Source organism: Lacerta agilis, chromosome 2, assembly GCF_009819535.1.
Source record: "Lacerta agilis isolate rLacAgi1 chromosome 2, rLacAgi1.pri, whole genome shotgun sequence".
In the NCBI taxonomy this organism is placed as follows: domain Eukaryota; kingdom Metazoa; phylum Chordata; class Lepidosauria; order Squamata; family Lacertidae; genus Lacerta; species Lacerta agilis.
This window is the reverse complement of record NC_046313.1, coordinates 56,969,093-56,994,369: the sequence shown is the minus strand read 5'-3', so window position 1 is coordinate 56,994,369 and position 25,277 is coordinate 56,969,093. Positions and strand designations below refer to the sequence as shown.

The 25,277-nt window shown below is 41.7% G+C and overlaps 1 protein-coding gene and 1 long non-coding RNA gene across 2 annotated transcripts in view; one reads left to right on the top strand and one right to left on the bottom strand.

The window, feature by feature from the left end:
• MYOT (myotilin) overlaps positions 1–17,218 on the bottom strand; it is a 51,389-nt gene extending 34,171 nt beyond the window's left edge. Inside the window, 1 exon segment of the mRNA XM_033140164.1 lies at positions 17,082–17,218. Coding sequence (XP_032996055.1) covers positions 17,082–17,088 — 7 coding nt within the window. The 5' untranslated portion in view covers positions 17,089–17,218.
• Positions 1,298–7,648, top strand: LOC117041406. The gene is made up of 3 exons (XR_004425963.1): positions 1,298–2,234; positions 6,749–6,849; positions 7,584–7,648. It is a non-coding gene; the product is annotated as an uncharacterized LOC117041406 (long non-coding RNA).
• Positions 17,219–25,277: the final 8,059 nt, after the last annotated feature.

Here is a 25,277-nt window from a genome sequence, read left to right as displayed (position 1 = left end):
TATTCAGTTTACGAACTCCGCAAAACTGGAAGTAGTGTCCCGGTTTGCCAAATTTACTTTGGTCTAAGAACAGAATCCGAACAGTGGAATGGCACCGGTGGTGGGAAGCCTCATTAGGGAAAGCGCACCTCGGTTTAAGACCAGTTTCGGTTTAAGAACGAACTTCTGGAACGGATTAAGTACGTAAACTGAGGTACCACTGTACTTTGATACATCACTTGGTGTAAAAGCTCATCAGGCTCTCTACAATTCAGATCTATTCTAGTTTAAGAAGATTCTGAGCTGTGGGAACACTCTCAGATAACCCAAATGAGAGATCCCAGCAAACCAATTTCCTTGCCACCCTAAAGAACTCAATTCCACAGCCACTTTCGCACACTTGTAGTATAACTAACCTTGTACTGGGCATTTCAGTCTCCATTGGGTAGTCTACATTTGTGGGAACAAAGTTATAGCAGGGTGTAGCTTACCAGCAAACTTTGGTGGTTAATTTTAAAAATCAAATTTGTCAAAAATGTGATGATGCAGGGTTGAATCACCTTGCTACCAATTGACCCAAGAAGCTAAGATCACATTTGAATAATTTCACATTACTCAAGAACAGCTTTATCAATGTAACAGTACGACATATTCATAATAACTGGTAAGGAGAAACAAAACTGGTGCTTCACTCCACATATCTGTACATCAAGAGTTTCTAATTTGCTTTGGCAAAAACCTCTGCATTGTCCTGACTGTGTCCTTGGAAGAAGAAATAGCATAGACTGTACCTAAGGGAGTCATTTTAGCAACCTCAGTGTTCCACGTAAATGGCAACCTTTACTTGCTGTAACTTTAGATCTTAGTGAAGATGACGGAATTAGACTCAGCCAGATGAAGAGAGGAGGACCTTTGCAACCCAACACCAAGATTATAATAAGGTACATACCGATCATGCTGTTGACACAAACAATAATGACGACTACCTGAATAGCTGAAATGTTTGCACAATTATGCTGTCTCCAGGACAGGGACAGATGTAATACAGAGAGGGTTAGGAAAATATTATGAAGGCTCCATGAAGCACTTTGCCAGAGATCTGAAAAGTAGACAGACTATTAAATCTGTTGTAGCAACTAACATTTCTTCTGGCTGATTTTGAAATAAACTCTATTGGGTGAAGGGTGGGGGTGGGAAAAGGAATATCTGAAACCCCCTGGTAAAGAGGTAAGACAGGATTCATTCTAATGCATGTCTTGTGCTGTTAGATAAACACGGTCCATCTGTAAAGTCTTGCACTAACTATGGATATGATGAATTATGCAAACCACATTCAAACATATCGTTGCATTGCTATTTTAACAGGATTGTCTGCATGCTGAACACTTATGGTGTACAATGCTTTAAAATTCTGTTTGGGTTCTTACATTTTGTTTTATACACATTATCTTTACATCCCTTTCCAGGTCTGAATGGACACAGGAGTTGAATGAATAAGGATGCTTTTGGAGAAGCAATATGATAGAAGTGCTGCCTATGGTTCAGTGTTAGATGCCTCAAGGCTGAGTTAGGGAATTACAAGTAGTTCAGCAGTAACATGGCTATTCCTTAATTCACCCAAAGAGACAGGTCACTTTTCTAAAATCTCCTTGTTTATTTACCAACAATGAGAGACTCTACAAGGAATTTTGATTTTTAATTAAAATAATTCATATATTACTTGGAAAGATTAGTGACACACATTTAGAAACAAAGGGACATTGAAAAAGACCCACTTTTCAAAAGATCCATGGGCTATTTAGGAACATAAAAGTTACTATCTCATGAATTTGATTTATCTTGAGTGTAAAACTGAGAAGGAACAAAGGCATTCATAAACAGACGGGTGGTTCACCTAAAACCATTAAAATCAAATGGGAGTTTTGCTATAGACTTTTACACAACATGAACTTAGTCCTCTGATAGTATGTTTTTCACTTTGCATGTTTGTTCAAATCACAAAATGCAAGGCAGTTACCTCCAGTGCATTGAGAAAACACAAAATTGAAGTCTGGCTGGTGTTGCCATGCTATTTTTCATATTTTATGTAATGGTGGTACCGGTATATTAGTTCCGGTCACTGATGATGCAGAACAAATATGAACTAAAAGCTGTATTGTTTAACTGAATTATCTATTTTAATTATGCATTTTTCTGTCATTTTATTTGTGGTTGGCCTTATTATTCTGAGTTTGGATTCCAACAAGGCTGCTAAGGTAAGAGCGTTTGGTCTTTCTCCAATAAAATGTAGCCCCCGAAGAAGTTCTGAATCAGCAGTAGAGGTCAGCTAAGAGGCATCACAATATCCTATGGCAATCAATTCTGTAAGAGGATTTTCTTACAGAATTTGCTCATCTGGTTTTTTTTTTTTTTTTTTTTTTTTTACAGATGAACAGGAATATATAGAGCAAGGAAGTAAAAGCTTAATGTGATCATCTGAGCCAACATGACAGGTGACAAGAAGGAACAGAATTAATGTTCTCAAATGAATTTCTAAAACGTGCTAAATGCTAGTCACAAGAGACTTCTGTATACAGCATAGAGATGTAGAAAGAATTCAATGCATGAGGTTTGTAGGTCCCAACTTTTACAAAGCCTTTTATAAATGTATTTGGCAGCATTTAAGAACAGATCCAGCTTTTTTAAAAAGTGGTTTTTAAAAGGCTCCTGAATATTTTGCCTTTGAAGAAGACATAGCATACAATAGAGATGCCAGCTAAAAACATGTCATTACTTGTATTGCTAATCCCATGAGAAGGCTCGTGATATTTGAGAGCTAAGCATTGGCAATTTTGATAGATCAGTCGGTAGAGCACGTAATTTTTTAATCTCAGGGTCATGGGTTTGAGCCCCACGTTGGACAAAAGATTCCTGCATTGCAGGGGTTGGACTAGATGACCCTACTGACGCCTTCCTACACTATGTTTCTAGGTAGGAAAACTACACAACATAGACTTAGAGTGTTATAAAGCTAATCTGTCACTAGAAACCACAATCCTGCAGAATGTTTGTTTCCATTCAGAGGAAATTAACCACTGTTGGAAGACACAAAGTGACAAGGGGGCGAGGCGGGGAAATAACCATATACCAAAATGGAATTAATACTGAAACAATAGTATGTAATTCAGGGAGGATAGTTCTCCTCTCCGCCCTCAGATCTTAGTTGTTTAGTAAAGAATTACGTTTCCTAAGAAGCTATTCTTGCAGAGCCTCCTAGTGGCAACGATTTACCTTTTGGCAGATCTGTTAAAGCCATTCAACAATAGCAAAAATCCAAGGGAATTTTTTCATTGTGGCCCCTTACTGTTTCCTGGACCATCATATTTGCCTGCTGGTGGTGTCAGACATTATGTTGCCAGTCATATTTCCACGAGTACTAGCACCTGTGAAGAACTTTATGTGAAAAGAGCCTGCAGCTGCTTCCTCTTCTCCAGATTCTTAAACGGTATTGTGATGCATGCAGAGGCCCAATAAGAAGTTGGAGCTAAGAGGTAGGTACATGACTGCATTAACTCAAAACTAACTTGGTTGGGCTCTCCTTACTTGGCACCAGGGAGAAAGGCACGTAGACTTTCAGTATGCTTTCAGTTCAGCTAGTTGTATGTTAACAAAACAATCCAGATTAGGAAAATAGGGACAAATTTGTAAGGTATCTTCCTCATCACTGCATATTCTCAGCTAGACCTCACATAACTGGAATTAAGGAATGGAGATATCTGGTCCCAGAGGGTATGATAGATACTTATCTGTGCCTTTCCCCTGCATGGCTTCTATAGTTTTCAGGACTTCTTTTTCTTCCTCCTTTTAGTCAATTAACCACTAATGCAAGGCAATAATAGACTCTTGGATTCATGGGGCATTTTTTGTTTGTTCTGAGACTATGGAGTTGTTAATTTGATCTCTGCCCCCCCCCCAGGTATTTTTATTTGCTCATCTGTCAGCAATCCCTTTGATAGTAACTGCTCCATGCTTGTTCCCCGAGCAGCTTCTCTAAAAATTAATGAAAGATGGTGGGTTCCCTAAGGATGCAAGAAAATCCCTGGAACATGTTCTTTTGTGGGTGACTAAGTAGGGACACGGGTGGCACTGTGGTCTAAACCACAGAGCCTAGGGCTTGCCGATCAGAAGGTCGGCGGTTCGAATCCCCGCAACAGGGTGAGCTCCCAATGCTCAGTCCCAGCTCCTGCCAACCTAGCAGTTCAAAAGCATGCCAAAGTGCAAGTAGATAAATAGGTACCACTCCGGCAGGAAGGTAAATGGCGTTTCAGTGCACTGCTCTGGTTTCGCCTGAAGCAGCTTAGTCATGCTGGCCACAAGACCCGGAAAAACTGTCTGTAGACAAATGTTGGCTCCCTCGGCCAGTAAAGCGAGATGAGCACTGCAACCCCAGAGTCGTTCGCGACTGGACTTAACTGTCAGGGGTCCTTTACCTTTACCTTTTAAATAGGGTATATATGCCCACATTAAGTTATGACAGGGAGAAGAGAATGCCAAGAAATTTGTGCTAACAGGGCAGAGGGGTATTTAAAAGTCAACATCCAGTCAGAACAGCTCAGTTGCAAGCCAAATACTGTAGAGGTTCATAGAAAAATTAACTTAGTGTTTATTTAGTACAATTTGACTTGTGCTTTTTAAAGATTTCTGCATCCTTGAAGCTAAAATAAAGATGTTTGGTTAGGAACAGTCCATTCTCTACATGCAATTTCTTTTCTAAAGCTACTGATTCCTTAATTGTGCTGGCTTTTTGTTCTTAATACCTGCATTTTGTTCTTTCTTACTGCCATAAAAAGGCATTTCCTAGTTCTGTGCTCTTTATAAATATTTCAGAAATTCCACACAAACTAGCCATCCTCAAAATGTCATGAGAAACAGGCTTTGCTTGGTCTCTCAGAGAATCTTTTAAGTGTTGAGGAAACTTTCACAGAGATAAGCAACTGCTCAAAAGTACCCTGAAATCTAAAATAAATAGTTTTGGGAAAACCCTTATTTGCTACTTTAAGAACCGATCGCCAAGTGCTAGGTCTAAATTCACCTTAGAAGTGTGTATGTGTGTGTGTGTGTGGGGGGGGGGAATCCCGCTCCCTATTCAAACTGCACACCCTGGGTGTGCCCATCCATATAAAGGCCAACATGTAACTCAAGTAGACATTGCTAAGATTGTGGACATTGGTTATGAGCATGATTCAGTACCTTTGCTATCCTGGGATGAGGTAGTCCTTTGCTGTCCCACAAGCAGCCCTGCATTACTATTTGACACAAACATTATGACTCCTGCTCTTCTACAACTCTACAGTCTGAAATGACACAACACTGTGTGAATGCAGTTACTGTGCGTGCTTTTAAAAAGTTTGACTAGCAGCTGGCCTGAGGCAGGAGGTGGGAGAAGAGAGAACAGAAATGGGACTGGGTGAGGAGGGAGAGTTCAACCATTCTCCTTCCATGGTCCTGATGACAGCTATTTGCATCAAAACACAAGCTTCCATTGGCACCACATAATATACTAACAGAAAAACTCATTCTCCAAGCATCAGACCTGGTATAACCATGCTCAATAGGGAAGTATCAGCAGGCCTAAGAGAAACAAAGTTTTTGTAGAAGTACTGAAAAACCCAAGGGGGTGGGGGATGGGAATCCCAGAACAGCCCAAAGAAAACTGTATGTGTTAAGAGGCCATAATGAATGTCTACTGGGCAGTGGTGTTGGGGAAATGCAGTACAGTATTCTGGCAAAGCATGTGGAAATGCAGTACAGTATTCTGGCAAAGCACTTATATGCAGAATTCATCATGCGAAAGGCTGGGCTGGATGAATCCCAAACCGGAATTAAGATTGCTGGAAAAAATATCAACAACCTCAGATATGCTGATGATACAACCTTGATGGCAGAAAGTGAGGAGGAATTGAAGAACCTTTTAATGAGGGTGAAAGAGGAAAGCGCAAAATATGGTCTGAAGCTCAACATCAAAAAAACTAAGATCATGGCCACTGGTCCCATCACCTCCTGGCAAATAGAAGGGGAAGAATTGGAGGCAGTGAGAGATTTCACTTTCTTGGGTTCCATGATCACTGCAGATGGTGACAGCAGTCACGAAATTAGAAGACGCCTGCTTCTTGGGAGAAAAGCAATGACAAACCTAGACAGCATCTTAAAAAGCAAAGACATCACCTTGCCGACAAAGGTCCGTATAGTTAAAGCTATGGTTTTCCCAGTAGTAATGTACGGAAGTGAGAGCTGGACCATCAAGAAGGCTGATTGCCGAAGAATTGATGCTTTTGAATTATGGTGCTGGAGGAGACTCTTGAGAGTCCCATGGACTGCAAGAAGATCAAACCTATCCATTCTCAAGGAAATCGGCCCTGAGTGCTCACTAGAAGGACAGATCCTGAAGTTGAGGCTCCAGTACTTTGGCCACCTCATGAGAAGAGAAGACTCCCTGGAAAAGACCCTGATGTTGGGAAAGATGGAGGGCACAAGGAGAAGGGGACGACAAAGGATGAGATGGTTGGACAGTATTCTCGAAGCTACTAACATGAGTTTGGCCAAACTGCGGGAGGCAGTGAAGGATAGGCGTGCCTGGCGTGCTCTGGTCCATGGGGTCACGAAGAGTCGGACACGACTGAACGACTGAACAACAACAACATGTGGCTTGCTAACATCCTGAACAGGAGTGCTGTTCAATGAAACGTTTTAGTGCAGGTCCCACCTGTATGTTCTAGTTTCAGTTCTACAGATCTGGCAGCTGCTACTCCTAGCACTTGTGGATAACCCTGTCAAACAACAAACTTTGTCAATTTATGCAAGAGGAAATATAATATTCTCAGCAGGACACAGGTACATTCTTGGGGGTGTCGCTCAGTGGTGGAAGACATGGTTTGCATGCAAGAATTCCCAGGTTTGGCCCCTGCCTTCGCCAGGAAGGACTGGGAAAAACTCCCTGTCTGAAACGCTGGAGAGCTGCTGCTAGTCAGTGTGGGCAATACAGAGCTAGATGGGCCAATAGTCTGATTTGGAATACCGGCATCTTCCTATGATCCAAGCCACAAATCAAAACACGTTTGTTCCAACAACAAAATTGGTTTTGTTGAGGGACTGAAGATATAGTAATCTTACCACCTGACCTAGTAGTTGCTGCTCTGAGCCATTTCTTCTCGAGTACAAAAGCCTTATCACAACCCATTGGTAGGCTCTACCTCCCATCTTGGTAATCACCAATCCCTGTCATATACAGTTTGGCAAACCAATTCATACAATGACTGTACAAATCAAACTTCAGCCCTCATATTGCGAAAGCTTACAAGAGTTACAACTCAAACCATGTAGGGCTTTCTAATGGAATGCTAGCTTTAACTGCACCCGGAAGCAGGCAGGAAGCCAGAGTCTCTCTCTCTCTCTCTCTCTTTCTCTCTCTCTTTTTTTTTTTTGTAGAAACTGAGTAATATGGATATGGTCCTAACAGCAAACACTTGCTAAACTGGAGCAAGCTGCACCTGCTGTGGCTTCTAAGAAGTCTTCAAGAGTGGCACTGCACACAGCACATTGCAGTAATACTATCCATCTTTTCACAGATCTGTGAAAATGGCTGAATGTGAAGCAAACACTTGTAATCATTCTACAAAGTGCAATAGGGAGCACTTTCAGCCACTGATGCATACAGTACTTAGAGATATATTTTTCAGCATCTTGTAACAGACTATTTCCTAAGGTTGTAATCGCAGAGTCCTTTGTTAATACAGATTGTTTGAGAGCACAGGTCATTGTTTCCTACCTTAGCTGATTGGCCTGGAAGGGCTAGCACACTTTTGAACAGGAAATTGCCTACAAATAATGTTTAGCTGTGCACTTTGGTGGAATTCACTGCTGTAATGTGCTCTCATGACAACTGGTTTATATCACTTCTGATTAAATAAGTCCAAAACCTAATTCCTCAGACACTTAGACAACTTATTCAGCTGTCCTCAAATGGGAAAACATTGCAACTTGAGAAAACAAGTATTTATCATAGGTCAACTTAAAGCCACTAAAATGGAAGAATAATGCGATCTTGCCAAACCCATGCACTTTCAAGCAGAGACTATCTAACAATTCAAAGTGAATATAAAATACACCAAACACTGCAAATTTAGAGGTTGCAGTGTTGAATTTAGATGTATTCTTCACAAGCACATATTTCAAAAAAAGCTAATAAAATAGGAATTAATCAATCATCCCATGGTGCTCAAACAATGAAGGATAGGCACCAGTAAGAACCATGATAAATAGATTGGAGTGTATAATGGACAGTGTGCTGCAGTATATGGAGGGCTACATTGAACCTATGTTGACCCTGTGGATGCAAGTTTTCTGTGGGCATCATTACTCAGCTAAGAGGTTGAAATATTCAGAATCTAAGATGAACTAATGGCTGCCCAATTAAAATGAAGGTGAGTGTGATCTATGTATTTGTTCTTCATACTGATTCCTGAAAGTGTAAGTCCAGAACCAATATGGCATTTGCAAGAGAACAACAATGAATCATGGCTATCCTGTTGTTGTATAGGTTGGGCTTGTACATCAGCTGCTGTCTTCTTCCCACTACCTTCCCCCCCCCCCCCAACAACAACAACACATCTCTGAATTTTTATACACTGTCTTTCTGGCCATTAAACCCACAGTAAAATATACTATCCTTTATAAAAGCAAATTGCATATTTACACTTTGCCTTTTGCAGTGCTGCTTCTTTGCGAGTTCTTTCCTAGAGGAGTGCAACAGTGTCTCAAAATATACCACAAACATAATTAGGTGTTTTGGTAGCAAGTGGATGCGGATTTTTTTGGATTAACGGAATAGCAGAGGTCTTTGTTCCTGCCAGACAATCTATCCATTAGCGCTAGGAAGCCCAGGCCATGGATCCGGCCTGTCTGAGGGATGTATAGCAGAATCCACTCTTGGAAACCTGATCTGATTAACTTCTAATTTTAACTATGTGTGTAGCATTTAATATAGAAGCAGCTGATGGTGCATAAATCTACTGGCCCGTCAAGCAGCTCAAGTGCAGGGCTAAAGCAGAGGTCTTTCTTCCAGCTGAAAGCGAAAGCCTGAAAGCTGTGCTTTGGTTTTTTAACGTGCTGCCATTGCACCTGAAAAACAAACAAAGAGCAACGCAACCTCCTTATTACAAAACACAAAAGGTGTATAACACCCCAAAGCACTGTCAGGGCTTAGCATTGTAATCACAAAGCTGTGATCATATTTTTTTTTTTTTGCCCAATGGTTAAATGACATGCTGTTTTTTACATACCTGTTTGTGTTTGTATAAGCAGTAAAAACAAATACAAAAAATCCTTGTCATACAATCTTTCAGAAAAGACTCTACTGTTCAAACCTGAGTGTCCCTGCTGAGACTCATCAATCTCCTTGGGAAATGTTGCATGCAAATCGCACCGCAAAAGTTTTCAAAGGGTGGCTTTCCATGAGCGGAGGCTAAGCTGTTGGTAGACCCTTGAGCTACTGGGTGTCACACTAATCACTTAGGGATAAATTGAGGAAGTGATCTCAGGGTATGCTCAGATTTCTGTCTTTTTGTCAGCTGACTCAAGATTACTAGGTAGAACTGCAGGGCCTGAACTGTCACTGCCAGAAAGTGATTGTTGAGCTAATTCATATACCAACCTCTGGGTAACAAGGTCTGTAAACAAATTGCATGACATCAGCATATGCATGTGTAACACCAGCAGCTAAGGAAATTTCAAGGCAGTCTCTATTTTAAGAGGAACAGAAATGACTTAAATGTAGAAAAGTATGTCACACCATTCTGCATTTATTTGCTTCCTCCAGGAAATACAGAAATTATATCGAGTCATTTAATCGAGTCTGAATTCCTGCTTTTTTTTTTAATCGTTTCTCTGAACATGAAAGTGAACTTTGTTTTCACAGCACTACTGTGCACAACTACCAGTGACACCTCAATACATTAGCATTTAATACGAAACATATCTAATTCTTGGACAAGAATGTGTCTAGGAACCTGTAATACAACAATAAGATGGTTAAAGCTAAGTTTAGAATTGACTGGCACACAAAGCAAAAGTTGAAAATAGTTCAGAGAGCTTTACAGTGTTATCCCTAACTCAGAAGTCCCTCCTTGGCTAAGTGTCTAGGATTGCAGACTTAATTTATGTTATTCTTCCAGACCACTAGCCCACCCAAGTAGAAAGCTTGGGAGTCAACACAAAATTTAAAGGTCAGTTACATCCAGTGCTTTTTTTCTAGAAAAATATGTGCCAGTACCCACCATGAAATTGTTAAAGTGCCACACTTTTTTAACAACAAAAAGAGGTGCCGGTACTGCGTACAGTTGAGTACCTCCCTTTTTTAAAAAGCACCGGTTAGATCAGTAATTTCAATACTGGTGTTAATATGGTTCCCTCAACTGAAGACCATGGCAGAAGAAGGGTAAGAAGGAATTCAACCTCTAGGTGAGGCCTTTCCAGTGTCACAAGGCTTTTCGCAACCTGGAATACCTCTGCTGTCTGAAAATAAAGTTGTCTTTGTCACTGCCGACCACTAGTCACCCTAAGCAGAACATCCCAAGAGCCTAACTCACCCAAAGATTCAGTTCATGAGACAGCTTCCAAAAAAAAACCACGTAAACCAACTACACACACATTTGTACAATGTACACATGCAGGAAGCCTCACTCTGCTTCCTTTCCATGCCAGCTGATACAACTCAGCTGTGTTGTTACTGGCCATCATGAGTAAAGAAAGACGGTTTGACCAACCTATGTGGGTGATGTGTCCGTACACTACCAAAAATAGGGTGCTGCCCAAACCATGCAGAAATGGTTCCCCCCCCCCACAACAGCCAGACCACAGTGACAACTTATTCATCAGGTCTGTATCTTCAGAAATGGAGTCCTATTACAAAGTCCTGTTACAGACTGAAGGACCCCAATGATGCCATTGTGCACGACCTCAAATGCATTCTGAGGAAATGAGATATGACTCTCATTAAGCAGCAGCTGCTGATGACAAAAGTTCTGGGAGGTGCGTGCAGTCACTTCATAGACTGCTAGATATGTACCTGCATTCAAAACATGCCTCAGTCAAAGACTTGGGCTCAGAGGCCTTGGAAAAGCCATTGTTCCTTTGCCTTTGTTTTCTGACATATGTTCCATTACAGCAGCCTCTTCCTTAATAATGGAATTGTTGCAAGACAGCCATCAAACATAATCCAGAAGTCACACTTCTAACGAAGTGAGGTTGACTTGTATACCAGCTGACTAGGAAGCAAGTCCCTGTAACTCTCTTAGTCATCATGTATAGGATGACTCTGTAAGACTCAACATGTTCTCATTGTAAAACCAACAAAGTTATAATTATAGCTCTTTATAAGCATAAATACCTAAAAGAAATTATAGCGGTAGCAAATATAATGTGTATATATGTGTATATACACACACACACATTATATTTGCTACTGCTATAATTTATATATGATAAAATAGATAAAACAAATATATAATTATAAACTTTCTTGAAGCTGTATAACTAGAAACACATTACAAAGCCACTTTTTAAAAGCAAATAAAATAGCAACCAGTTTGCACAATGAAGCCTTTAAACTTACCAAAAAAATTGGTTTCTTAAATGCTTCTCTGAAAAAAACAACCCTCTAGAGCAGCTAGATTACTCCAAAACTACACACACACACACACACACACACAAATAAATAAATAAATACACTCAGGCTCAACACAGCTGTAAGCTAAAGGCTCATCAAAGAATTAAAGTGAAAGCAAACGGACCAGATTAACCCCTCCAATGCTGGAATAAAACTACAAATAAAAAAGTATTCATCAGCAATCAGTATTAACATGAAAGAATGTATAAGATTTACAACCCATGCTTCACCATGAGGTCGATCCCAGGGTAGGTTACAACAAACAGAAAAATACGGTTTTAAAATCTCTGCAACTAAAAAAAACACCCAGAAACCATTCCAAAATGGGACAGAGTGTTACCACACCTATATGATCTGCACGAGAGCTGAAGAATCAACATTTTCACTTGAACTATTCAGAGCAACAAACTGCAGCCTTAGTATCTTCTGTGCTTCTTTCCACAGCAATAAATGGCCACTGAGTGTGTATTCAGCCTTTCAACTTTCACCCCAAAAAAGAAAAATTAAAAAAATCAGGTGATTTATGTTGTAGATCAGGGGTGGCTAACATTTCCCGACTTGAGAGCTGCCTGCCAGCAGTGAGTGTGGCCAATGCATGTACATATGCACAGACATAAATACTCACTCCATTTGCAGACCATATACACCTACGCTCACCATACATGCACATTCACCACATAAATAGTGCACGTGCACACAACAGACTTTCAGGCACAAAGCACTCTCTCCCTCTCTTTCACTGCTCTCTCTCACACACTCATACATACACTTTCTCACACAAATGCCCATGCTGATGCAGGCACATAAAACAAAACACACCATTGGCATTTCCACAGCCTCCCAACCAATCCAGCTCTGGTAGTTAATGGAAATAATGCTTTTTGCTTTACACAGGTAATTATGTACAAAATAAAAGGCAGCCCTTCTCCCCACCCTAACTCTCCAGCGCCATATTTAGGGTGGTACAAATGGCTCCCCCCCCCCAGGGCGCTGAGCCAAGGGAGTGCAAAATACAGCGGTACCTCTGGTTAAGAACTTAATTTGTTCCGGAGGTCTATTCTTAACCTGAAACTGTTCTTAACCTGAGGTACCACTTTAGCTAATGGGGCCTCCTGCTGCTGCTGCACTGCGGCTGCACGATTTCTGTTCTCATCCTGAAGCAAAGTTTTAACCCGAGGTACTACTTCTGGGCTAGCAGAGTCTGTAACCCAAAGTGTTTGTAATCCGAGGTGTTTGTAACCTGAGTTACTACTGTAGTACAGTTGAGTGCATGTGCATAATGGAAGGTGGAGAGGGGGACTGCTCTTTAACAAGTAGTTCCAAAAGGATTTGTTGTGAAAATAAGAAATGGGGGGAGGGGCGCTAAATTTCATCCTCACTGCTTTTTAAAGAGCTTTATGTCCCATTTTAACGTGGTGGTAATGTTCAGCTAGTGCTCAGATCAAAGATGTGTGCAGAGCAATGCTTAGGTCCCAAGCACAGAACAGCTAAAATCTCCCAGAATTCTTTATCTCCGGTATTGACCTGCAGGACAGGAATGGGAAACATGTAACACTCAAGATATTGCTGGACTCCGATTCCAACCAGCCCCAACCAGCATGGCCAGTGGTCAGGAATCATAGGAGCTGTAGTCCAACAACATCTGGAGGGCCACAGGTTCTTCACGCCTGCTGCAGAGTAGAAGAAGAAGAAGAAGAACTGAAGGGTTGGAAGGCACCACAAGGGTCATTTAGCTCAATGGTAAAGACAGTTAACACATTTGTGGACTAGGTAAAGGAGTACCTTACCTGCATTCGTTTTTGCTAAACAGTTCATATTTCTATCCAGAGTTGGGATGCAATAAAAGTAAAAATAACTTGATCTGAAAAAAGATGTGCAATATAATATCCCTGGGATAGCTCAGTCAGTAGAGCATAAGACTCTTAATCTCAGGACCGTGGGTTCGAGCCTCATGTTGGGGAAAGAGATCCTGCATTGCAGGGGGTTGGACTAGGGTTCTGAGTGGTTCACGAAGTATTTTAAAAAAAACCTGTTACATTTTCGATAGATTCAGTAAAAAGTAAAAGTTACTGACACTACTTTCAGTGGTGTTAAGTAGAGTGCATAGAACCTCCTCTGGACATTACTGATGTTGTGGGTTTTACACACCCACTCATACAGTACTCCTCTACCCTAAGCAATTTAGCATCACTCCTAGTCATCTTTCACTAGAAAGACCGACACAAAGGAATAAAGAGAAGTAGCTCTGAACTAGCATAGAGAGATACCCTTTCCCTTCTGCCCTTAGCAACTGCAGTCCAGCCCCTTTTAGACACAGAATTAATATATTCCAAGACAGATGGCATGGCTTCCATTCAGGACTAAGTCACAGCATCTCTATTTTTAAAAAGTAAGCATTTCCCCCACTATATCTCTTGCCAGCATTCTGAGAACAGTGTGAAAACTTCCCAGAGACTTTTCAAGCTTATAGCCACTCTCTCATCGCGCAAGGTTCCTGTGACACACATAATCTTTAATCCATATGTGGATACACTGTCCCCGTGCTTCCCCCCCAAAAAAAACTATGTTTAGGGGTATTCTCGTTTTCCTACTCATATTGAAATACTGCCCCTCAATGAGGCCAAACTTAGATTCACAAAATGTTTAGGGGTATGCATACCCCTGAGGCCCCCCCCCTGAAAAAAGCACTGCACTGTCCCTACCAGACTGTACCCACTCACTTTCACCACTGGTTGTTTTCCTGTCTTGCATCCCTGCATTGATTTCAGTGGGCCACCCTAACCCACAACACCCCCTCACTCCACTCATCTGCCCTATTCAAACACCATCAGTTTATGACTTCCTAAATTACCACGGCAGGCTAAATTACATGCTTCCCAGCCAGTGTGCAAATCATCAGTAACTGTACACCAACATTTGTCACTACTGGGTATGACCCGCATATGTCAAGTGTGAGCTGCAGCTGCTTGTTTGGGGGTGCTGTTGCCTCTTGAATAATTTCTTATGCCTGAAGAGCTTAGAAGAACGTGTGCTTCCCTTCGAAGATTCATCCTCTTTCCTGGACAGTAATTGAAGTCAACATGATTCACTCAGATCCTGTGGAAGGGTAGTCTGATACAAGGAATTTCAACTATTATTCACCTCTTGGCATCATAATTACATAGTGAACTTTTGACATGGGCTTGAATGCAAGGATGGCAAGGGGGGTGTGTGGAAACAACTATTCAAACAATTTCAAACTTTTCACAGGGTAAGAAAAAGAAGCAAAGCAGCTGGCCTAGAGTCTGGGTACTTGAGGTTCTCCCCCATCCCCTCCTCTTCTTGATTGCCTTGGCTTCTCTTCACGAAAAGATTACTTATCAACAACATCTTTTGGAAATATAACCCATTTAAAGAATGTTAACCAACTGCAAGGGGTTGATAAATATTAAATGTTAAAATATTAAAAATGTAATATGTATAAAAATGTGTATCTTCCTTCTGGAGGATCTCTGTGTGTATTGCCACTGGGCAGGGGGACTGCATGGATACGTGTGTAAATACCTGCACAATGAACTCATCTACCGGCTTCAACTGAAGTCGAAAGGTCATGGGTCTTCACTAAGAGTCTGCCGCAGCTCTGCTCAGCTTCTCTATGGGCACAGCAATCCTCTACTCACATTCCTTTGGGTCTGGAGTTACATTGTCACTACACTGGTGGGATGGTCACCATATCCAATGTGTGCTCAACCCAGGTGGGGAAATGAAAAACAGAAAATACAGAAAATGTTATGTCCCCAGCATCCCTGGAGACACTGCTGCAGCCCACCAATCAGTGGTTGGACCAGCAATGAAGCCCACATGCCACATGGACATGGAAGTAGCCAATCCCTGAAGACTGAGGAAGTCCCATGTGGCCCTAATATGCAAGAAATGCACAGAAGCAAGTAAAGGCAGTGACCAATGTTAAAGCTCCATTCTGATAATGCACAAACGAATTTGATCATGGAATCATTGGTTCAGATCCACACTGGGACATTTCCCCTCCTATTATCATCATATATTGTTTACTGAAATGGGTTGCCTACTGGTACGGTTGGAGGGACACAAATTAATACTTGCACGCTCCTGGGATCAATGGCCCCAAGTCCCCCAAGGAGAGGACCTCCAGTGCTGCCACCATGACAAACAGCGGATCCCACGATAGCGGATGCCAACTGTGCAATTAATTAAGGATAATCTGGGAGTAATTATCCTTACAAGCCCCCCCCCCCGGGTTGGGAGGGAGATAACTTTCACTCATGGATCGTCCAATAACTGCCTCTTGGTCCGATGGAAAGTGGAGGCAGGGACACAGAGTGCATAGCACTGTATGTACTGGAAACTCCCCAATGCGTGGCTAATAGTCAGGGGTGATGGGAGTAATAATAATAATAATAATAATAATAATAATAATAATAATAATTTATTACTTATACCCCACCCATCTGGCCAGGTCTCCCCAGCCACTCTGGGTGGCTTCCAATATTAAAAACATGGTAAATCATCAAACATAAAAAAACTTCCCTAAACAAGGCTGCCTTCAGATGTCTTCTAAAAGTCAGATTAGTTGTTTATATCTGATTGGAGGGCATTCCACAAGGTGGGGGCCACTACTGAGAAGGCCCTCTTTCTGGTTCCCTGTAATCTCACTTATTGCAGTGAGGGAACTGCCAGAAGGCTCTTGGAGCTGGACGTCAGTGTCTGGGCTGAACAATGGGGGTGGAGACGCTCCTTCAGGTATACTGGGCCAAGGAAGTTATATCTGGAAGACCACTGGTTCCTCACATCTATTATACAGTTTCCATGACCAAAAGCATTAATTGCATGGTGGAAATTTCAGTCCATGCTCTATCCAAGTTCTAACCCCCTGAGCCTGGTTGTTAGACTAGCACCTTTACTTCTTCAGGAAATCCTCCCAGCTCACTGAATGATCCAACAGGCATGCTTTCTGGCAGCCTCTCAAGTAATTTGCTGCTTTACATACATTCCCAGGTGATGCTAAAGTTCAAGGATTCTCATCTATCTAATGTATTTCCTGTTGTCATTTAAACTAAAGTCACCCCAAGATGTGTATGAATGCCTACTGCTAATCTGAGGAGTCTTGGGACATGTTTGGATACTTGCCAGCCCACAGAAATGCTGCCTGGTTATTCAGCTATAATATCCATCAACATGGTGCACTTAAATGTTTTCCTTCAGTTGTCAGTCCCCTAGCCATCTTTGCAAAATACACTGGACAATAGCAACACTTTCTTTCCAATATTTACAACATGAGAAATATCCTTCCTCTGCTTGCTTGCTTGCTTGCATGCTTTCAATCCATTTCTATCTACACTAGTGAGAGTTAGTTTTCGGGCAGATTTGCTTTGACAAATTTTACCTCCCATGCTTTGGTGTTTCCAGTTTGATGCACAATGTTTACTGGTCCTTGAGGCTGCATCTGGACATCCAAGGCTTGGCCCTGAGACTGTGAAACAAACCTGTCCCCTTACCTTCCAGGTTCCAGAAAAGGTAAGAAGGACAGAGTAAGCTGTGGACCAAGACTAACAGCTAGGGATGGGGAAACAATTTTATTCAATCAGCATTTAAAGGTAAAACTTACCTTTCCAAAGCACTAGGTGAACCAAAACACCTAGTCATCCTTTGAAACCTGAAATTCTATGAATTTTACAGTGCAGTTCTCCGGCCAAATAATGCATACAAAATGCATGTACTGGGGTAGGCTGTGCATTAAAATGTATTTATTAGTGAAAATAACATACACAATGCATAATATTAGAGGGGGAAATTGTTCTGCTAGGTTAAAGTGTAACGTGTATCTCACTAAACGTGTACCACACTAAAATGCTGGTGAGTTTTCATGAGGACTTAAAAAACATAAATCACAAACTGATTTGGAAATGTAGAGAACTGAACTTAAGACTGAAAAAAATGATGGCAACCCTATTGTTAACTGATCCAAGCCAGTAAGCCTAAAGCTGCTGAACAGGTTGTATGACATTTCTGTCCTGTCCAGGCACCTTTTGATACCTGAACACGATCACCTTGGGCATAATCTTGCCAGATGTATGCCTGCTCATGTTATATACATTTTTAAATTTACCCATTGGAACCAATGAGCCACATTGTTTTATCAGGATTGTCTCTGATTACTTATGTGAAGACCCAAAGTTCCACTGGTGAAGTTTAAAAAAAGAAATTGTAGGGTCTCCTGTCACTTTGTGTGAAAATTATTACCGGGGGGGGGGGGGAATACCTCGTCGTCATTTGCACCTGGTTTGGATTATTCCACAAGACTTCCCTTTAGATCACCGGTTGTTGTATATTATAACATGCTCCCATTTACCGTACTTAGTGCACTGAAATCCCTTGCATTTTTAATCCTTGGTGATATGATGAAAGCTGCTGGATACATAAAGGTTTTGCAAATCTCCCTGTACTCTTTCCAAACAAGTTTACTGATGGAATCCTTAAATTTTAGGAGCCTCAATCAAGATGGGTGGAAGGCCACTGGAAAGGCTAAAGGTTTGTGCACTGGTCCCATACTTCCAAATTCACTCTACCTGGTGCTCTGCTGATTGTATGGAGTCATTAATTACCATACAGCTAACTAGCAAGATCTATATTTTATTCCCCTCACTGAAACCAATGGAAATTTATTGAAATACAAATGTTGGGAATTAATGCAACTGAAGATAGCATTCACTGATCCACCTCAGCATTGAGCCTGTTTTCCCCCTCTATGATTCATATCTTAAATCAGTTAAATATATGCCCCTATTAAATGCCCCATCAATGAGCGTGAATTTCAGGGCTTAATTCATAAAATGAAAAGTCACACCACCCGAAGTCAAAAGTACTAACCACCCTAGCTTGAAACGATGGGCAAAATCCAGCACTCCAGAGTGTGTCTTTATTAACAACTGATATTTCCCCCACCCATTGGCAGCTTTCCGCTTTTCATCCAGGGATGTCCCTGATTTAGAGAAGCCGTCCTGGTTTCTGGTTTGATCCTGGAATGTCCCACTTTCCCTTAGGATGTCCTATTTTCATTGGAGATATGTTGGAGTGTATGGAGTTATCTGACCCCCGAGCCATCTGAAGGCAATCCTGTATAGGGAAGGGGTGTGTGTGTGTGTGTGTGTGTGTGTGTGTTAAATAAAATAAAAGGATGTCCGTCTTCTTACCCACTCTCCACACACACTGGCTACTCAGTAGGCCTAGTTTATTTAAATACATAAGAAGAGCCTGCTGGATCAAGCCAATGGCCCCTCTGGTCCAGCACCCTGGTCTCTCAGTGGCCAACCAGATGCCTGTGAGAAAGTGGCAAACAGGACCTGAGAACGAGAGCCCTCTCCCATCCCATGGTTTCCAGCAACTGGTATTCAGAGCATGCTGCCCCCAGCAGTTAAGGTAAGAGATAGCCATCATGGCCTGTAGCCACTGATAGGGCTACCCTGCATGAATTTGTCTAATCCTCTGATTTATTTCTACCTCTCTTTCTGTCAGTATCCCTCTGACCTTAAGTGTTGTTTCCTTGTGGTTCTTCCTTCTCCTGTGGTGCAATTTCACTCCCCTCACGTACCTTTGCTCTGCTGAGGCCCTCAGGTAAGCTGCCTCCACCTCTGCTGCCTCCATCCACCCTCAGCAAGAGAGGTTTGCAGCCCAGTCATATAAACATGACAGGAGTTTCCCCATGCACTTTCACTGGGGCAGAAAAATAAACAGGATAGTCCCAGTGTGCACTTTGTTGTTGTTGTTTTGTAATGGCCTCATGAACATGGGGATTCCTCCCAGTCACCTGAGGTTCCTCAGCATGTACTTCAGCTCTGTTTTATGCCACTGTTAGCCCTGCATTAATTTTACCTCTATTTTTGAGGCAAAATTGAGAAACTGAGGAAGAAATGTAAAAGCTTGATGAAAGCATGAAAGTCTTCATCAGATTACATTTACTTCACAGGCTCCAAACAGCTTCTGACTCAATCGAGATAAAATAAATTTAGCTTCTTGACAGGCAGAGTTTCCGTTTTTAGGCCTTGCAAAACTGCTCCTGAATGTGTGGGATTCAATCCAACAGCTGCTCTCTCTCTCTGCTTATGTCTGTGAAAACACATTTGTGTTCTCTCAATCAAATGTTTCAAGGTTTCTTAGTAGAAATAATTTATTTATTTTCTCTCTCTCTCTCTCTCTCTGTTTTAAAACCCACTGTTTATGAATAAAATTCATAAATAAATTTCATTAATAAAATATGACGGGAGTCAAATGCACAGCTATTTGAGAATAAATTCTGTCAAACTCATTGATGGTTCTGAGTAAGCATGTATAGGCTTGGGATGTACATCAATTTGCTGTGGTGATTATGAAAAATGTCTATTATCATTATTACCTGGAGAGAAGCATGAGAAAGGATAGAGCTTCTATACTTCTGCATCAGTTGTGGGGACTCTGGTGCCCCCCAAGGCTTTTTTTACAACCGAAACTCAGTTCTGGCACCTCTCAGGTGGGCACCATTGCCATTATAAGAGAACAAGGGAGGCGTTCATGGCGAGTTCCAGTACCTCTTTTTCTAGAATAGCACTGGTGCCCTCCCAGTGTGATTGGAGGCCAATATTCATCAGCCCCAGCCGGCAAGACCCAGTTGTCAAGGATGATGAAAGCCATAGTCCAACAACCTCTGGAAGGCCACAGGTTCTCTTACTGTTTTACAGATCAGTCTTGTATAATATTGTTGCATGCCACCCTAATCTCAAAACTGTGTGAGATTCCAGGAGTTCCAGGCACTTACCCAGGGTTTGGTTTCCTTGGAATGAGGGACAGCGAAGATTGTAGTGTCTTTGTGATATATGGTTCATTTACACATATATACAACCTAAGCCTATGATGGAGGGGCTCACAGCATTAACACTCCAGAAAGTGCACCGACATTTTCACTGTAGTTTATTATGAAACACGTTAATGGGTGGATCTCTTTTTACAACAAAGTACTGTACAAATCTGGACATGTTTTTCTTATGTTTAAGCAGCAGGTGGCAGCAAACTTCCACCCATGAATTCAATCAACATGGTTCAACTACTTCAAGCTACTTCAATCCGATTCTACTTCATCCCTATACCTTACTATATTACATGTTTAGCATTCCCTGAACTTCCACACTGCCAGGGGGTGGGGGCCTTTAGAGACCTTGAAGTTTCCCTTGGCCAGCGGGCCTCAGAGTTTACGTTTCAACATATTGACTCATGCACCAAAAAATAATATCTATCCTTTGAAAACAGAAGAAAGGTAGTCTGCTACTGACAAAGAGGTTCTGCAACTTCAAGTAAGTATCAGATAATAGTATGATTTCTGTTAACTTACATGGCAGTTCTATGCATGTCCATGCAGAGGGAAGCCCTGTTGAGTTCAGTGGGGTTTACTCCCATGTAAAAATAAAAAACCTTGAGCTGCAGGCAGTGGGATATTGGCAGACAGTGCGGCTCCCTCAGCAGAGGTGTTATATGATGTCATTGGGGTGCCCCAGTCAACAACTTAGCTGCAGCTTCTAGGTTAAGCCCAAGGGAAACCCCACATAGAGCGTGTTGCAGTAATAAATTCTTGAAGTTACCAGTGCCAAGATTACCATGGCCAAACTATTTCGGGCCAAGAATGACTGCAGCTGATGCTGGTAAAAGGCACTCCTAGCCGCCAAGGCCACCTGTGCATCAGATGACAAATACAGACCCACGAGCTGCCCCAGACTATATACCTGTTCCTTCAAAGAGAGTGCAAACCCACCTGGAGCAGGTAACTGACTTACCTCCTGGACATGGAGATTAAGCATTACTGTACGCATTCACTGGCCATATAACCCATCTGCCATTATTTGCCAAAGGCCCATCCTGTGAATTCATCAAATCTGTTCCATGTGCAAAATTGCTTGCAGTAGTTGAATTGTTTTTCTTTGCTCCAAGCAATTCCTAGAACATGAAGGCACCCCAAATACGAATGTTCCTACTGCACAAACACAAACAATTCTGCCACTAAGGGTGAACACAGAAAACGTATCTTGAGATCACAGAGATGACTCTGGGTGGAATTCAACGTACCACTAAGTGGGATATACGTCCAGGGAACGAGGTCAGCTTGTGCAATTAGATTTCCCCTCCTCCTTCCCCTTCATGCTCCCTAAATCTGTTCTGGGATTTCCCCCAATCCTCCAGAGCATATTTAGGGGGCAGAGAGGGAGGAAAGTCCTATTGCATGAGTGGAATCAATCTGTTCAAGCAACAGCTGAATCCTGCCCTCTGGTGCCTATTGGTTTGTACATCAGCAATAGTTTTAACTGTTGTGTTCTTTAAGCCATCTCATGGGACAGAGTTGAGCTGAGCAGTTATCCAAGATTAAAGCAACCCTTGGTTTATAACTTTGTGTGGCTTGCTCTGGCTTTGGAGGTGCTAAGGAGAAGATGCTAAGCTATGCAGATGCTAGCCAAGGAACATCTGACCATTAAGAGAGCACAGCAAAGTTTTTCTGCCTCTTGTAAAATGCATGATTTGCTTGGGGTTCCAGTTGTTTCCTCCCACCCCCACCCACTGACAGAAAACAGGGAAAACTAATGTACATGCTCTTGGCTTTCTTTCTTTTTAAATCTTTTTTTGGCAGGCCACTTTTTCAGGGGTAGAACTCTCACCAGGAGGTTCCATAAACGAATCCTTCTTTTTCATGGAGTCATGTTGTTTAGATTACCTGACTCCAGGAGTGCTCAGACAATTTGTGCACATAGTCAGTTGGCAGCAGCAAAGTTGGTGTCCTGCTTTCCTTCATGCCTTACCATTCCCCCCCCCTCCATGAGAATTACAATGAGTAGGGTTGCCCAGATTCTTCTTTAATAGGCCGTGTTTCGGTGTGTTTAACGACACTCAGGCATAAAGTGAATCCAAACCCCTGAAGATTCACTGAGGGGGTTGCTCCTTGGGTCTCTCAGTGATAAATCGGCAGGGGAGGGTGTCCCCATCCACCTTCCACCTTGGCTGTCTCTAGTGAGTAGGGCTTGGGATAGAGCAGTCAGCCCACTGCTCCTCTTCTCCTTGCTGTTTCCCAGCCATGGTTAGGGTTTGCTCTGCCTGATTAGGATCCCGAGTGTTTGTTTTCTCAGATGTAAGGCCCACTGAGTTTCCCAATGGCTTTTTAAAGCCATGGATTCACAAACTGAATGGTCACAAAGACCAGATCCCAGGCACCATGCCCTACACCTAAAACAACCCTGGCAGACCCTTGGATGGTGCAAGAGGTTTTGTTGTCTGAAGCGAAGGACAAGATGGTGCCACCACTAGTCCAAGATACAGGAACTGCTTGGACTGGAAGTAGAATCTCACTTCAGTGAGAGTTTACAGGGTGCAGAGCAGGGGAATAGCTGTTGTTTCTCTCTCCTCCACAACTACTGCCTGAGACAGCCGCCTCACTCTGCCTAATGATAGGACTCTGTAGCCTTTCTAAATAGCAGGCGTATTTCACTGAAGAAGTGCACTTATTCTCTATTCACAGCTTTTATATACTGCTTGATTATAATAAGAAAAAAACCTCAAAACAGTTTACAAAAAGAATAAGACAATAAAAATCATAAGTAAAAAACAAACAAACCCCAGTTAAAAGCAAATATTCTCTTATTCCCTCTTTGCAATGCTTCTGCCCCTGTGCCTGTGCCACAAAGCAGTCCATCATCCTGTGTCTTAGGAAGCTTTGCGACACCTACTTACCTGAACAAATGGTCCTTGCTTTTCAGTAAACATAGAATTATGCCAGTCCCTTTCAGAATGTATTTATCTTTATAGTAAACATGGTGAGCCTTTGGCTTTCTAGATGTTGTTGGTTCCAACTCACATCAGCTTGTAGGGCCAGTGCTCAGGGATGACAGAAGTTGTAGTCCAACATATGAAGTGCCACAAACTCCTCATCCATGAAATAAAATACAAGGGAACCATTTCCCCCCTCCAAGATTGAGTGACAAAGGTGACTTTGACAATTGGGTCCCTCCACATAATTTTCTTTACTAATAAGCTGGAAGTTGGTTTGGCTTGGACCGGGACCATAGTATGGGACGAGGATGGGTTTAATCCTTGCGCTCCTACACCCCGATCCAAATTATTTTCAATCAACCACAGTTAAACATTACATCTGAAACATAAACTGTGGTTCATTGCCTTTATAAACTAAGATCTGGCATTGCTTTTTTCCAGATTTGGACATAATGCTAAACTGGTTAGTTAAAATAGAAGTGAAAGCTTCTGATTTTGTGGCCATGTTAGAGGAGGGGAAGGGGCAGCACAGAAGCCTAAGGTTCCTCTAGATAATTTCTGTAATGGTAGAATCATAGAATCATGGAATTTTAGAGTTGGAAGAGAACCAGGGTCATCTAGTCCAACCCCCTGCAGTGCAGGAATCTCACCTAAAGCGTCCATGACAAATGGCTATCATTATCAGATGTCTTCAGGTGAAGACATCTGAAGGCAGCCCTGTTTAGGGAAGTTTTTAATGTTTGATATTTTATCGTGCTTTTACTGTTCTGCTGGAAGCTGTCCAGAGTGGCTGGGGAAACCCAGCCAGATGAGAGGGGTATAAATACAGTGGTACCTCAGGTTATAGACGCTTCAGGTTACAGACTCTGCTAACCCAGAAATAGTGCCTTGGGTTAAGAACTTTGCCTTGGGTTAAGAACTTTGGGTTAAGAACTTTTCAGGATGAGAACAGAAATTGCGCGGTGGCGGCGCGGCAGCAGTGGGAGGCCCCATTAGCTAAAGTGGTACCTCAGGTTAAGAACAGTCCGGTTTAAGAACAATTTGGTTTACAAACTCTGCAAAACCAGAAATAGTGTCTTGGTTTGAGAACTTTACCTTGGTCTAAGAACGGAATCCGAACGGTGGAAGGGCACCAGCAGCGGGAAGCCTCATTAGGGAAAGCGTGCCTCAGTTTATGAATGTTTTTGGTTTAAGAATGGACTTCTGGAATGGATTAAGTTTGTAAAACAAGGTACCACTATAATAAAATGATGATGATGGTGATGATGATGTATGAATGCAGCCCATAATTAACAGCATATATGAGTAAACCATGGTGAATTTAAGAACAAGACTTTGCTTTCATTCTTTTACCATGATTTTATAACCAAGTATATAATTTGCTTAGTATAATTCTACATGAAAACCATTTTATAGCAATTTTTTAAGAGTTTTGCACGTTAAAAAAGAAACACTTCTGGCTACAGAATATCATTGCTAACTTTTTTTATATGTAATCATGAATTTGTTATATCTTGGTTTTAAAGTAATTGGATAAAACATGGCTTAACAAGATTTGATGTGGTTATACAGGGTGGCAGCTGCTTGAGCTTAAATGAAATTAGATTAAGGATAGACAATAATAACATTCCATGGTTCTGGGATTTTCTGTTGAGGAACTACATGCAACAAACCTAAGGGACAGGAATGTAACCTTGAAGACTAAATTTGAAATAATTATTATAAATGAATAAATCAATAGAAACAATCTTCTAAAAATATTCTATATTTTAATAGAAGCTCAGCTGGAAAATAAGTTTAATCA